This window comes from Ambystoma mexicanum, chromosome 3p (genome assembly GCF_040938575.1).
Source record: "Ambystoma mexicanum isolate Mex_15411 chromosome 3p, UKY_AmexF1_1, whole genome shotgun sequence".
Taxonomy (NCBI): domain Eukaryota; kingdom Metazoa; phylum Chordata; class Amphibia; order Caudata; family Ambystomatidae; genus Ambystoma; species Ambystoma mexicanum.
In genome coordinates, this window is record NC_090925.1 from 910324625 (window position 1) to 910341137 (window position 16513).

A 16513-nucleotide genomic window follows, 5' to 3' on the forward strand; every position below is an offset into this window, starting at 1 on the left:
CCCTGGGTCCCCTTCTTCCGGGCGTTGACCCTTCACAAATCATATTCAACAAATCAATTAAACAGTTCCCTTTTCAAAGCACTTTGGATGACAACTTTCCACCCTGGATCTCCCTCTCGGACTCAGACCCCTTTCAGAGGTTTGCCTCCCTCCTTCGGGCTCACAGTGTCTTTTCTTACTTTCACAAATCTTAATGTCTTTTTAAACAGTTCTTCGGGCTTCACACTTTTTTGTTGGCTTCCCTCTGCCAGGTTCACTCTCATCAACTTTTACAGACAGTTTACCGTGGACACCCTGTGGTCGGGTTCACTTCGGTTAACACACTGTTCATAGGGACTTCAGACCTCGCCCCTTTTTGTTAGCATCCCTCTGCTGAGTTCACTCAACTTTTACCAAACAGTTCACTATGTGACTTTTAGACTTCACCCCTTCTCGTTAGCATCCCTCTGCCGGGTTTAGTCTTGCCAACTTCAACACATGGTTCATATGCTCATTTCAACAAGCGGGACTAATTTCCCTTATCTTCGCAATCAAAGACTACGGTCAAAGACTTTCGACCGTACAAAGGATTTTACAAGACCCCTGTAAGACCACTTTGACCTCTTCTCGCCTCTTCCCAAGGGCTTCTGGTTACAGTAGTTTCTACCATGGGGTAATCGCCCAGAGTTTCCTGCCTAAGCACCCATATGGTGCCGGATTCCTCTGTTGCTGGTTTCCCCTTCTTTTCTCACTAGTAACTTTAAGCTTCTCAAAAGTTCCAATTTAGCCATTGGCTATTTATCGTTCAACACAGTTCAGTTTTTTATCAGCTCTTCCCTCGACTCACCGGCTGTGATGAACTGCTTCGCTTTATTCTCCTTCGAGTCAAGGTTGGTACCATAGAGACCTGCGTCTCTCTCTGGCTTGGTTATCAGTGGAGGAGGGTCTCATGTACCATAGACATCTGCTGCAACACACGCTGGCTATTGTTCGCGGACTTATAATTGTTATTGCATAGGTTTTACGGGCCTTGGTCAGAAAGGGCAAGGTTGCTTCTCTCCTTGTCACCCTCTCGGTCTGCACCCTCTTTCTCCTCCTCTTGAACTGCCGTGCTGAATTAGCTCTCAGGTCGTGCGGTCTGCCTTGCTCGTTTTGTGCTCCACCTTTTATCCCTGTGGGGAAGGGAAAGGGCCATAAGGTGTGTGTGATTCTGGTCGATTGCCTGACTATGCCTGACCCTTGTATTGGGACATTGCAGGTAAACGGCTCTGGTTGTCTTTCGTGTTGTGCGAACATGTTCCTGTCGGAAAAGGGGGGAGGGGGCGCAGTGTTTTAGAATATCCTATGTGGTGGATGGGGAAAAGGTGTTGAAAGAAGGGGGATACTGTGTATCACCTGTCGGTGCCCCACTCGCACTCCCCAAGGACCACCCATCCAGGTGATCCTCCCTCACTGGTCCACCCCCAGGAACTGGATCCAATAGCGATGGCCGTGTCCTGGCCACCTGGATGACAGATCCCCGGGGACTAGCCCGGGAGACACCTTCAGGTTTCTCACACTATCCAGACATTTATATAAGCAGAGAGTGTGGGGTAGATCTTTCTTCGGCAGGAGCCTCCCTCTGGAATGGCCTTCCAGACCCTCTCCATCTTGAGTCAGATCTCCTTAAATTCCAGAAGCTTCTCTAGATTTTCCTTTTCACCTCCTCCTTCCCCCTCTCTCTCTAGTTCTACCTGCCTCTATCTCCGGTGGCCTGCATCCATCATGAGCCTTTTGGGGCAGGCCCTCCCTTTACCAGTCTCCCCCTTAACTCTACCAGTACTTGTCCTTGGGCACCCTTCCCTGCCCAGCCAAGCTGAGCCTGGTCCACCACCCTTCCCCTTGCACTAGCTAACCCCATCCCCTTGTCTGAGCACTTGCCCTCCTGGGCCTCCTTTAGCACTTGCCCAGTGCCTTGGCCCCCTCTCCCTTGCACTTCTCCTCTTCACCTGTCCCTGAACTTCCTGTTACTGCACTTGCACGATCCGAATGTCACAAGGCCTAGTAGCACCGTTACTGTTACTTTATCCCCTGCACCCCCGCCCCTATTGTCTTGTGGTGCCAAGAATTTTTTTTTATGTATAGGTGCCATACAAATGTCCAATAAATTAAAAATTAAATTAAAAAATACTAACTCTGACTCCCTTCTCAGACCCAAAGCATAAAAGGCTCTTTGCTATGCAGCACCCTGGTTTGAGGTTCGTCCTTTTGTGTTGGGTGTGCCCTTTCTTTCTTGTTTCCTAGTACAGCTGGGAGGCTGTCCTGCTGGAGAGAGTTGTTACCAGACCTAACAAAAGATCACAGGAGAGGCACGGTCTTTCAGTCTGTTGCTCTGCAGTCTGGCAGGGTCAAGCTGCCTGACCAGAATACACATCACCCTATAAATCACATGTAGCCTCCTATAGTTATGTGAATTACTATCCAGCGTAACCTAAATGTTGTGATTGCTTTATGTTTAAAGATGAACTGCTACCAGAATAGTTACTCCTCACGACTATGTGGTTTTGAAACAGAGGTGCAGGCTTTAAATTCAGCGTCTGGGCTGACACGGCTGTCACTGCAGCTGTCAAAAGGGGGCAGGTGACCTCAGAAACTGTTCTGTACCCAGGTGCTGAAGATCAGGAGACAAATGCAGCAGGGAACATGTCACTATGCTTTTGTCATGGAGCTTATGAAATGGAAAGGAGGATAGCATGGGGGCAACGCCTGGTCTTGGAAGCAAGACCACGCAGACCGATAGAGGTTCGAATCCCGGATCTGCGCTTAGAAACCTAACTCAGGTACAGTATTAGGCGCATTATAAAAAAAACTATTGAATAAAATAAATAAATAAATCTGTTTAGCAGATCACCCTTTCTTAGATGGAATTACCCGCCTCATTGTGTTGCATTACTACAAATTTAAAAAGACAAGATGTACACCCTTGCCAGACAGCAATTTCTCACAACTACTGAACTTGCTCTCACTGCCTCAGATAGAGGAAGATGTAACAGATTATGCTGAATGCTGGCGCAGGGCTAACAAGTTACCCTTGGCATGAGCGAGTAACGCATACAGTTCTATTCTTTTGAGCGTTTTTTCTTGTAGTAGCTAGCAAAGGCCCCCATGATATGTGGTATGCCTCCTGCCACAATATTTAAGAGTGCTATAATTATATCACTTTGTACAATGTTCAAAAGTAATGATGTACATGCATATGATTTGATTGACATGTTTCCCCATGTGACCATAGCACGCTATAGTACGGCCCCAGGGGTGTAAAAGAAATGTTTGCCTGCAGTGCATGCAGTGTTTGTGTTGGATGCATGATTTTCTGATGGGCACATGCATGATTTCCTGCAGAGAACCTGTCCTGTGTTCTTTGCCACACAAGGCCTCTGAAGGAATGTAATGCCCCATGTGTTCCCCTTCAGAGGTCAAGGTGCATTATATGGATGTTTACGGAATTGCTTCTGAGAATTATGCAGTGAAATACTCCCTTTTGACCCATTCTTTTATTTATTTTCTCTCGATGAGAACTTCCCCACTGGCCACCTCCAATGGCTCCAGCAGGAGGTATTTGGCGTCCTCATATCTCGAATGGGACTCTACATCACACTGGTTTGAATGTTAATCCACTGATACTGATCTGAACAGTTTTAACCTTCAAACTGTCTCAATGGGTCTTTCAAGTCTTGGTACTTAGAAACCCCAGCGGGTTTTAATTCAGCGCTGTGTGGCATGCGGGCGTGCCTCATAAAGACTGTCACAAGGAAATTGTCAAGGGTGGCAATATTGTGTTTTGGTGAGGATGCTTTGGGACTTTACAGTGCAGAGAGCTTTTTTAACATCTGCATTGGGTGGGGCCACTTTCTTCATGAACCCAAATGTATGTATTTTGTTCCCAGTGGATTTGACTCATTCTTTTCTTCTTTTCTTCACAGATCCTCCAAATGAAGCGAGCCCACGCCACCTCGCGTCACCCACTGGGGAGCCCAAACAGTGGACACAGCGCTATATGGAAGTGGGGATGGTGGTGGGGATTCTTGCCACCGCCTGTGGAGTGGCCCTGATCATAGCTGTTTGTTATCGGGGATAAATGTCCTCATTGCAACTAAAGGCCACCAGTGAGGGACGGGGTTGTGTTAGGCTCATACTGACTTCAGAGGAAACATAAGGGTGGATGGGAAGACATATTGAGATTGTGCCACGTTGCGGCGGGCTACTGAAAAACCCTTTAGTGGGTGATAATCTAAAGTAGGATATTTCTTTGGGTTTCAGCAACACAGACATTCTTTTTCCGAGAAGAAGATGGAGAACATTCTGGAATGGACACTATTTAGTCATCATTGAGGCCCTGTGCAACCCCAAAAATGAGTTGATATGAAGATGCAAATGTGCTTAACATCATATGAAATCATAACAAGCAGGACTATAAACAAACACTTTAGGCGCTACTTTATATAAAGTGGTTATTGCATGCAGGGGATGGCCAGCATTAGCAATGATGGGCTGTTGTGTCTCCTGCATGCAGCTTTCAGAGCGTGCACAATTACAATTAAAGCCTGCTCGACATGCACACATGTCGGAGAGGGTTTAATTTAATTTGTGAGTGCTGCTTCAAGCATGGCAAGCGGTGCTCACAAAGAAAGGTAAACGCTGCATGGCATGGCAGCATGCTAGGCAGCGTTTACTACCTTTGCATTGTGGAGTGCAAATGTGAAAGGCAAAAGACATGCCTTTTGCCCTTTACATTTGCACCCCTCAGTGAAAATGACGGAAATGTGGCAGCTGGGAGTTTTGCCAACATTAGCCCCATTGACCCTTTCCTTTTTATGCTATGTTTTATATAAATTGTTAATGCAGCTTGAAAATTACGCTTTTCAGATGGCATTTAAAATAGGTTTTAAATGGAACCTGCTTTCTTTTATCAGATGCTGAATGCCGGTGGATTCCATTCGTTTTGCACCTGCATGAAAATCTCATTCAAGCGTAAAATGAAGCGCACTTTCAAGACGCAGGAGGAAAGCATGTCGGCTATTTTAACTCTGCTTCATCCTGAGAATAGACCAGGATTCTAAAGGAAGGCATAAAAGCATTACACCTTGCGTTTACGCCTTGGTTTATTGTTCTGCCACATAAAAACATGACCCCTTTGTGTTACATACACACTGACAAATGTTCCCACTAGTTAGATGAGAAATCCTGTAGTTTACAGGGCTGTGCAGATTCAGCATCCCCAACTTCGCCATAGCACTTTTGAAAATTCTCTGGTCAGCAAGCGCCTCCTAAAACACATATACATGTATGTCACATTGGCCACAATAGAGTTGCTCCAGTTATTGTTAAGTTCATATAAAAAGCACTTTGTAAAATTAAAAGTAACTTTGGTGCTATTCAATAAACACATCTGCAAACAACGATCCCCAAAACGTTTCTAGTACTTTTTTGGTACTTCTTGTATTTATTAGTACAAGCATCAGCAGCAGTCTGTGTACAGAAGCAAAGATGGCTGAATGGACAATCCCAGGCTTGAGTGCCTTGCACTAATAAACAAGATGCAAAGTCGGATACAGTAACCAGGGCAACCGTGACATTCACAAACAGGCTCTATGAAATTGCAATAGAGATCCACAAATGCTCTCGTTTTGATCAAGTAGCAAATCAATTACATATACACCATGTGCAGATGTGGAAATCCATTTACACCGTTGCAAATTTTCAGTAATGAGACACCTGGTGTATAAGGCAGGTGGTGGGACTGCAGCCACTGATATGCAATTTTAATAGATCAACATATTACATAATGAACATCTGGAGTATTTAAATATGCTACAAGATTTTCAATTTGCAGTACTTACACCGGAGTACAGGTGGGATTTCAAGTGAGGGTTTATGAGGGCAGACTTGTAACAGACGACATCTCTGATGTTCCTTCACAGGAAAGGAGGTGCTTCTTCAGGGGAATCTTGCAACCTACTACAATGCGATTGAACTCAGTGTCAGGGGGAAAGGAGTTCAATTAATGGAGAGCAGGTATGATGAAGAAGGAAAAGCGAGAATTGGCACGGAGAGGACTGAAGAGAGCTAGACATCTTGAGGTGCAAGGTGGTGTGTGGTGAGAGATAGATTTGGCAAATTAGAGGGGAGCTTGCCGCTGAATAGATTTGGACACATGGGGAAGGAATTGAAACAGAGACTGATTGCGTGTTTATAACCACCACATGCAGAGGAGATGCAAAGGTGTGGTTCAGGATCGACGCAGGTCAAAAAGGATGCCAGGAGCGAAGTTCAGTACTATTCAAGAATGAGCCCTATGACATTTCTGGAGCAGTAATTTAGTTTACTGAGGACAAGAGATTAGATGAGAATTTGATGAAGTGAAAGGTGAGGTGGTGGGCCTTAACGAAGCCCCGGGGGCATTACCGTGGGCGGTATTGGCCCGCCGCAGAGGGTTTTATTGCCATTAGTACCCCGGCCTGTTAGACCGGGGTAATAATGGCATTTTATTTCTGTTTCGCGCATTTCGAAAAAAGAAAAAAAAAATGGCCGCCGGGAAAGGAAAAACGTAGTCCGTTTTCCCTTTCCATGGCAGCCATCGGGAGCGAATGCGCTGGGAACAGAAGTGTTCCTAGCGTGTTCGCTCCCAAGACCAGAAGAAAAAAGAAGGTAAGTGGGGTTGGGAGGGCGGAAGGGAGAAAAAAATAATGTACCACGGTCTCCGACGGGGGACGATGGAAGCCTCCAGCGTGTGGAGGCTTGGAGCGGGGATGGCCCTGCTCCGAGTCTTCGCACGGCTGGAGGTTTCCGTCGTCCCCCCCTGGAGACTGCGGGATAGAAGGTAAGTGGGGTGGGGTGGGAGGAGGGAGGAAAGGGAAAAAAAATGTCTTACCTGAGTCCCCGGCGGGGGACAAAGGAAGCCTCCAGCCACGGGGAGGCTCATAGCAGGGATCGCCCCGTTTCGAGCCTCCTCATTGGCTGAGTGGCTGTGATGCCCCTCCCCGGGAACAGAGTACCCGGGACAACCACGGCGTACAAGGGAATACCGTGTGGTATGGCTCACAAATGAGCTAATCACCACGCTGTATTCCCGTTGCGCCGAGCGTGCCGGGTACTAATGAACTGTTAAAGTTTCAATTGCTGTCAGAGAGAAACCCCAATGTTGCAATCCTTAAGGAATGGGGTGAGGTGTTGCGGGAAAGGACCGAGGACAGGGTCAAAGTGTTAGAAGCTAGTATTCAATATAAGACTCCACAAAAAAAAAACTGATCGCATACAACTGTATTCTCCTCAAATTCTGCACGCACGCACACATACACACACAATCAATGGGGGTCATTACGACCTGGGCACAAAGGGATACCGGGCACCGGTAATGACACCGGTGCCAGTAATCCCTTTGCACCATATTCCGAGGTCCCTTTGCGGGTCCCTCCCTTAACGCCTGGTTTTACCAGGCGTTATGGACGGGACCCGCAAAGGGATACCGGGGTCAATAACGGTACTGCAATTTGCGGTACCGTTATTGACGCCTTCCCCCTTCCCATTGAGCCCTAAGGGGGGTCAAATGGGAATGGGGAATGGCTTTTCAAATGGGGACTAACCGGTCCCGCAAAGGTCCGAATAGACCGGTAAGTCCCCATACCACCAAGTCTGTGGCGGTACCGGTATTGGTGCTAGTCATGGCGCTAACAGCGCCATGACTAGCACCAACCTCGGAATGAGGGCCAATAAGTTACTTAGTACACACTCGGCTGACATTGTTTTTCTTTCCGAGACATAGCTGAAACCCCACCACACACCAATCATCCCTGACAAGCTTCCCTCCACAATATCTCATCCACCCAGGGACCGCCCACACAAACAGGTGGTGGTATTGCTATAATTTACAAAGACACATTTATACTCGGCAACACCCCCATACACTCCATTCAAAAGTGCTCTCTCTCTCATTTGTGCTCCGCCAACACACCCACACCCAACATTTAACCACCTCACTTACCGTTCCCAGCCCACAATCCCAACTTTCACTCTGACTTGACTCTTGACTGGGCTGACTTTGCTAATAACAACGGCAGCTCCCACTGCACCAATATCTTGGCGATTTCAACCCTGCTAGTTCCCATCCACAGAACAACTCCATAGTATTCTCACCACTCTCACCCATTATGACCTCACACTACTCTTCACCTACAACACTCACATTGCTGACAACAGCCTTGTCCTTTGGATTTTAAGAAAAAATCACATCTCAGAGGAAATTCTCAATTTGGTGTTGTGATCAGACCACTTTGAAATTCGCTTCACACTCACTCTGCCACATAAGACCCCCCCCCCCCCCACCTGCCACACATTCCTCCTCCACCCACAGGCAGACAAAGCAAACAATATATAGACGCAGCCATTGCACCATTCATGCCACCCCTTATTCCCCACACCCATATCACTCCATTCTCCTCAACAATTATGGCAACATCATCACACATGCACTTGGCCAAATAGCCTCCCTCAAATCACAAAACTCCATGGTTCAGCAATCCCCTCCTCTCAATCAAGCAGGAAGCCAGACTACCAGAATAATCCTGGCTAAAGAACCTATGCTCTGCCACCAGGACACCCCTCAAACACTTCCGCACCACATACAAAACAGCCATATGCAATGCCAAATGCACAGACTGCCGCCAAGAACTACAGTCCATCACCATTTATACAAACAAACTTTTCAACATTGTCTGGATTTGAACCTGACCATAGCACAGAGACAGCTACACTACACACCCTCAATGACCTTCACAACATCACAAAGGACTCACAGCCCTACTTTTACTCCTCAAGCTCCCTGCAGCTTTTGACACCGTCGACCACACCATTCTTCAAAAAATCTTTCCCCAAAGAATGAAACTCTCATGCACTGTCATCAACTGGTTCACCTCCTTCCTCACTGACAGAAACCACTTTATCTCCATATCCCTTTATCTATACGACCCCGTCAAGGATGTGGTCCCTCAAGGATCCTCGCTCTCCCCGCTCCTTTTCAATCTATATGTCGAATCCCTCAGACAGACCTTTGTCAAGCACAATGTCCATTTCCATGAATATGCAGATGACACACAAACTTCCAAATCTCATCCCCTTCACAAATCCACACCATCAAAAGCTGTCACCACACCATCACTACCTGGATGGCCATCCACCTCCTAAAGCTGAACGCTTCCAAACCCCAAGACCTTGTCCTTTGTCTTTGGGCAACCCTACCTAAAGAAGGGATGACCATGATCAATTATGCCCACAATCGATTTAGGATCGGTTGAGTACATCTGGAGCCCATCAGCATCCAGACTTTACATATATATTTACTCTACATATATATTTACAACACAGCAATCTCCGCTCTTCTACTACCCGCTTACATCCATTTGCATGCTCAGCACCACTTTCTACTTCAATGAATACTATTTACTTCTCATATATTACACTAATTCTGGTCAATTCATCTTAAACAGACTAAAGTCCTAATGTCCCTGGTGTGGACTCAATAGACCTTAGCTTGGACAAAGTTTATGTGCTTTCCTAAGACTATGATGGTCAACTAGCGCAGTATAAAAAAACCTAATAATAACAATATCCGGACAAATTCATGGCAGGTGAGGTAATGTTGGTAGGGGGCAGGATTAGTTAGGAAGGTTGGGGTGTTATTACGTCCATGAAAGGTGAAGAACTATTTACAGTAAACAATAGTTGCATCTGGGTTAATGGAATACTATCAGTAGATATATAAGTTCTGATTAGAACTCAAAATAGAATGTACAATGTATTCCCATAGATTGCTTGACTATGATTCCACAAAGGTTTGATGAATGATTACGACTCCTGCCCCAGATTCAGGAAAACACTGATGTTAAGAGATAAATACTTATTTTGGAAGAAGTGTTCGATGAGGAAAGAAAAGGCTTTCCAGGTGGCACACCAGCATGCCACCATGTGTACTTGCGCCTTGAAACACCTGTGTATAGGTGCGTTATAAATCATGCACCCATGTGTACTCCCTCTCAATGTGTTAACTGAGAATATCAAGGATAAACCAGTAATCTTTACCGTTGTAAGTTTAATTCGTATTTCTTATTATTCTAGCATGGTTTGGTTGTTGTTGTAGGTGCTTAAATTGAAAGGGTAGTGTAAGTATATATACGTCCAGACTTCCACCGACTACTCTTAGAGATATGATGGTTTGTTTCAGAAATAGAAAAGAAGCTGACATATTTGAGGCAGATGAAGACATGCAAAGAGGAGTCGACAAAGTGACATTTTGATTGTAGTGAGGGCATTCATAAAGGTCCGTCTGTGTAGACCCGCTTTCCATGAAACAATTGTGCTACCTGACAGGGTGAGTTACAGTATTTTTAGTTAATGTTCGACCTTATTGCTTAGAGGGAATATTTATTTTTTCACTTTTACTTCTAATGTCACGTGACTATTACACCCTTGTCAATCCAATGTTTCAGTGTGAATATCGCACCATCTTATACTTGCAGATATGCTAATTTATATGGGCTTCATTTTCAAAGGCATATCTATAATTTTCTCCCCTTGCCATTTCTGTGCTAATTTTTACTGAGTAACTAAATTCACTTGAAAGTTAAAGTGTTTTTAAATGGACATCCTCTTGCAGGTCATGTGATGAAGGTAACAGGGAATGCATACTTTGGGTCAAGACCATGAAAAACACGCACTTGTAGTATGGGTAGATGGTGATTTGTGGCTAACTTCCGGTGGGAGCTTTCTAGAAGGAACTGATCAGGTGATTGTGAGATATGATATATGATTGGTGATCTATAATGCGCTTAATACCCAGAGGTTTCTAAGTGCGGACCTAGGGATCGAACCTGTGTTGCTCCGTGTCGGGGATCGAACCTGTGTTGCTCCGTGTCGTCTTGCTTGCAAGGTGAGCATGTTGCCCCTGAGCTATCCTCCCAATACTTTGATCAAGTCGGTGATGGAAATCCTAATCAAGGACAGACCTCTCCACCCAGATCTCTCTGGGTTTGAATATGTGTTACAGTGCTAACCTATAAAGGTGGTGGTCTGCTGAAAGGATCAGGTTCTTGCCGGTTTGTTCTAGCACAGCAAACATGTTGTTCTGATTATTGTTTGCAAGACAATAAAGCAGTCTCTGACTTTGCTACGTACGAGAATGATTTTGTGAGCCTGGGGAGATAGGAGAAGGGATCAAAAAAGGACTAGAAAGGACATGCAACAATAACTCTGTCTCAATGTTAACCCATTAAAAGATTAAAGTGAGTTCAGGATTCCACAAAGCTAGCTGGAAGAACCCACATTTTCTGCAAAGCACATGCCTAATTTCAATTGGGATAACAAATCCTTTTGTGTGCATCCAGTACCGGTGGTTAGCTGTAAGGGAACATTGAATAGTCAAGCTTTATTCTAGAGTGAGCGGTCATGGGACGAGCCAAGGTTTCTAGGAAACAGCAACACTGTGGCTAAGAATGGGTGTATTTATTCTGCTCTGTCCCGAATCATCCACTTTATTCTATTTTCATGATCCGCCGAAATGTATGAATATTTTAGAGATTCGGGTAATTGAGCGTGGGTAGCCCGAATCACCGGTCTATATCAGGAGCTTGCTTCTGGCTCTTCAGCAGTTGCCGAGAATGTTTCAGAGAGGAAGAAGGAAGATTTCTGTTGCTCTTTATTCATGAACTGGAGCATTTCACTGAAGTAGGGATTTTAAGGCATTGATTTTAGTGGTGATGTTAGTAATTTCTGAACAGTACCTCATTTTATTTTTTATTTATCAAAACGTATTTAAAAGATGATCTGCATTTTATTGAAAAAGGCAGGCTCAGTCAGTCTTGACAGGGCAAATGTCTTGCATTATTTGTGCTAGTGCTAGGTGAGAAATGGTCATGAAAAAGTTGGCTGAGTGCAATAGCTGACACAAGCACTAGAATTTCCATTACGGAGGGGAAGGGTAATTATGTTTGGAGCCTGCTGGGAAAAATGTTTTCAGAGCCTTGCAGATTATTCAGAAAGTGGCATTAGTTGTAGGGTAATTGGGTTTGCAACAAAACACACCACCTGCCTGGACAGAGGAGGAATTTCAGGAACGACCTGTATGAGCACAAGAGCTAACAGACACCAGCGCTTACATTTCATGTCATTTTTATTACCACACATTGGGCGAAGGGAAATGTCGCTGGTTCACACTGGTTAAATGAACACATGCTCACGCATGACTTGGTTGATCTCAGTAGCTGACACTCATGAGCACTTGAATTTCTAGTCCATTGTCAAATTTATTAGGATACTTTGGGTCAATGGCAGACTTCTTCGGGGCAGACGGGTGGACTGAGCACAAGCTCACCCATGACTTGGTTCAATGTAATAGCTGAAATACATACATGAGTACTTGAATTGTATTGGCACACTTTTAGGAAAGGGCCATCCTCTTTGGGGCTTGCAGGCTGATTGAATGCACACATAAGCATGACTTGATTTAGCCATCAGCTGACACGCCCAGCTGTTTGAATTTCTCGTCACATTTATAACACATATTGGGGGTTGCTTGGGGGACAGCCTGCAAGATGGCTGCATCTTTAAATGAGCTCCGTACCACGGAGCAGTGCCAGCAACATCACGCCCTCACATTCAGCAGCAACTGAGCCCTCGGTTGCTGCTACAAACTCCTGTCCGATAGGCGATCGATTGCAGTGCAACAGACCGCACTGAACGGACGGCTCTGTTCGGCGCTTCACCCCATAGCGGACCCATGTCATGGGCGACCAGATACTCGCACCCATGTTGCCCGATCTGAATATTGATGGCATGTTGAAGACACGGGACACGCTGCATAAAAGGGCATAGCCACCATATACTTCTGCCATTATACTGTGATCATCTACTGCCACCAGAACACATTGACCAAGGGTAACTCCACCAACAAGAAGCAGGGGAAGATGGATACCTTCATGAGGGTGCAGAGCAGCAACCAGAGCAGGAAATGCCAACTGTGCAAATTCTGATGGACAGCATGCGGCCTGGCTTTGCTTTAGTGGACGACATCACAGCGAACATCAATACCTTGCGTGCCAAACTGGATAAAGAAGCAACAAGAATCACTGAAGCTGAGGGCACAATCAGCACAGCGGAGGACTACTTGGCTAACATGAAGATGGGACTCAGTAAAATGATGACTGAACAGAAGCATGCGGTGGCAAAGTGCGATGACTTAGAATCCCAGTCACTCTGCAACAGAATCTGCATAATTGAGGTCCCTGAGAAGGTTGAAATGCGCACATAGAACCCTTGCACCTAGACCAAAGCCCAGTGCGCAGCCGAGACCAATAGTAGCCTGAACCTTCAACTACAGGGATTGTGATAAGATCTGGCGACAAGCCCGCGAGAAAGGAGAGCTGCGGTATGAATTCAGCAGGATCTATATTTACCTGGACTTCTCAGCATCTGTACAGGCAGAACAGAAAACATTTACTGGTGTCAAGAAGCTGCTCCGCAACAGATCTATAACTTATGCAGTGCTCTTCCCAGCAAAATTGAGATTCCAACATTAAAAGAAAAACTTACTTTTTCACAATACCAGAGGAAGCAACCAACTTCATAGAATCCAACATCCCCCTGCCTAGAGGCGAGAGAACCGATGCGTCGACATGACTGCCAACGCCATTGAACCAGGGTGACTAATGTTTTTGTCTCATGCACATACATACATTATTCACTTTCTTCTCCTACGTATCGGGCTTCATTACGGGCATGGAGGTAATGAAAAAAGGAAGGCGGAATGGTATTACCAGCATCGATTACAGGTCCGGGCCATTACGAGCCAACAATCCGTTAATGCCGCCCCAGCCCGTACTGTGCCCCTTCTTACCGGCATACGCGCGTACACGCGCCCCTTCGCGGCGGCAATACCGGGTGGCCGCTAACAAGAGGACATCACAAGTCACACGGGCATGCACTTACCAGCATCCCGAAGGCGATAAATAGGGCCTGCACGATGGCGGTATTACAGGCATCGTGGACCACCCGTAAATAGCAACCTGCAGTGTAGCCAACTGCCACAGGTGCACACAATCACCACAGGTGGAGCCAGTTGGGCCTGTCCCAGCACAAAATGAGCATACCCACACAAGACACCCCTTCCAACACCAAAATGATCCCACTTGCTGTAGCAATCCTGGGGCTGGAGGACATGCCTGCACTGCTACACCAGCAACAACTACAACAACAACAACAGGCAGCACAGAGGAGACACAGGAGGAGAAGGAGGGTGAGACAGGCCCAGCAAGTCCCACCAGTGCAGCCAGTGGTACCACGTAGGCAGCCACCAATACCTCGCATCAGAGCCAGTCCCTTCAATCTAACCCCCATGCAGATCCACACCCTGTACCGTTTGCACCGGGACACCATCACCACCATAGTGGACATTATACATGACAACATTGTCAGCCTGATAGAAATCCGCACTGCCACCCCCCCTCTACTGAAGGTGGTGTCTGTGCTCCACTTCCTGGCCACAGGCACCTACCAGAACACAGTGGGCCAGCTGCATGGCATATCACAACCACTCTTTTCACGCATGCTGACCCAAGTTCTGGATGCCCTCCTGAAGCATGCAGGCAACCAAATTTCCCTACCACGGACTGCCCAGGAGCTGGCTGACACTAAAGTCGGCTTCCATGCACTGGCAGGCATGCCCAATTGCGTCGGTGCCCTCGACTGCACCCATGTAGAATTGCTGGTACCTCATGCCATTGAGGTGGTGTACCGGAATTGTAAGCAATACCACTCCATCAATGTGCAGACGGTATGTGACTCCAGCAGGATGATCACACGTTGTTATGCCCGATATCCTGGATCCACACATGATTCCATGTTGCTGTGTAACTCCACGCTACCCCGCTACATGGAGCGGCATGCTGGACGACGTGCCTGGCTGCTTGGTAAGTTGCCTGACAGGCCCATGGCACTGCAGTGGGGGGGTGAGACCGGGGGAAGACGCATACTCAACCTGGGTGATATTGGGGGGGTGCATACTCCACCTCGGTGAGATTGGGGGGGGAACGCATACTCCACCTAGGTGAGAATGGGTGGTGAGTGGACAATGCACATATAGCCGAACACTGTAGCCCTGAACATCTCAACCTGAACATGACACATCAATGCCATACATAAAACCAATGCTGCACAGCAATGACAATATGCCAGACATACAAGCAGGCCACCATGGGAATGTCAAGCGATGGATGACCAAACATGATCACACCTGTGGCAATGCCGCTATTGTGAATACATACAGAGTACCACACATCACCAACATGGGTGTTTAAACATTGTTCCGCATCCATAGTACATCTGCATCAGCATGCAAGTGAGCGCCCTGCATCATCTGGACAACGCAATCCACACCAGCAGACCATAGTACAGTGCACATTGCGTCAAAAGAACCTGCGTGCATGCATCCAGGGACATGTGAATGTCAACACCGAATAGCGGCAGCCATGGTAGTGATCACTAAGGTGTCAGGTCTGATATCGACTAACACATACCTCATTGTGCCCCCATGCAGGTGATGGTGGATATCCCTTGAAGTTGTGGCTACTTACCCCTGTATGGAACCAGCAGAACAGGCACGAAGAGGAGTACAATCGGGTTCATACCCGTACCCGTGTTGTGATCGAGCAGACCTTTGGGCTGTTGAAGGCAAGGTTCCGCTGCCTCAGCAGGTCTGGTGGAGCACTCCTTGATGGGCCTGAGAAGGTGGGAAAGATCACCATGGTCTGTGCCATACTGCACGACACATGGATCCAGTGGAACTTACCCCTGCCACCTGACATTGACCAGCAACCACCAGGTGAAGATGGGAATGATGAAGGATAAGAGTAGTACATCAGCCATGTGCCGATGCACATGGCGGACGTGCTGTGCGGCAATCAGTGATGTACATTTATGTTTGATGCACTGTGATGAAGAGGGTGCATCAATTCCCACTCACTGTGCACTGGGATAGGGGGACTCTGGGCACTGTACACTGTTTGGCATTAAACTGTGACACACCCAATAAGCAATGTCCGATCATGTTATTTGTAACCAAATGAGATGTAATTGTCAATGAAACTATTTACATAGATGAACAGCCCACCCATGATGCAACTGAGTCTACCCACCCACCCCCATCAACTCCCACCACCCTCCACCACTCATCCCTCTACCCCCCACACACACGCCCCAAACACCCCCATCCCTCAACTCCCCCACACACCCACGTCCCGGCACACAATAAGAGTTCTAACAGCCTCCATCCCGTATGTTTATCTGGCTACAGTCGGCCCCTTTTGTATGGAGGCTGTGGCCCCTCTGGCCGGTGCATGGTGCATAGCGACCTACGCGCTGGGCTCGTCTGAGCTGAGTTTACAGGGGTACTGCTCGTGGATGGCAAGGGTTGTGACTCGGCACGTGCTGCAGGACGTTGTGCCATGGTGGC

General features: G+C 46.9%; 1 protein-coding gene across 1 annotated transcript in view; it reads left to right on the top strand.

Moving 5' to 3' along the window:
- Positions 1-5420, top strand: part of LOC138581097 (V-set and immunoglobulin domain-containing protein 1-like) — an 88551-nt gene extending 83131 nt beyond the window's left edge. The window contains exon 4 of the mRNA XM_069652173.1: positions 3942-5420. Within this exon, the coding sequence (XP_069508274.1) occupies positions 3942-4096 (155 nt within the window). The 3' untranslated portion in view covers positions 4097-5420. The remainder of the gene's footprint in view (positions 1-3941) is intronic.
- The last annotated feature ends 11093 nt before the right edge of the window (positions 5421-16513 follow it).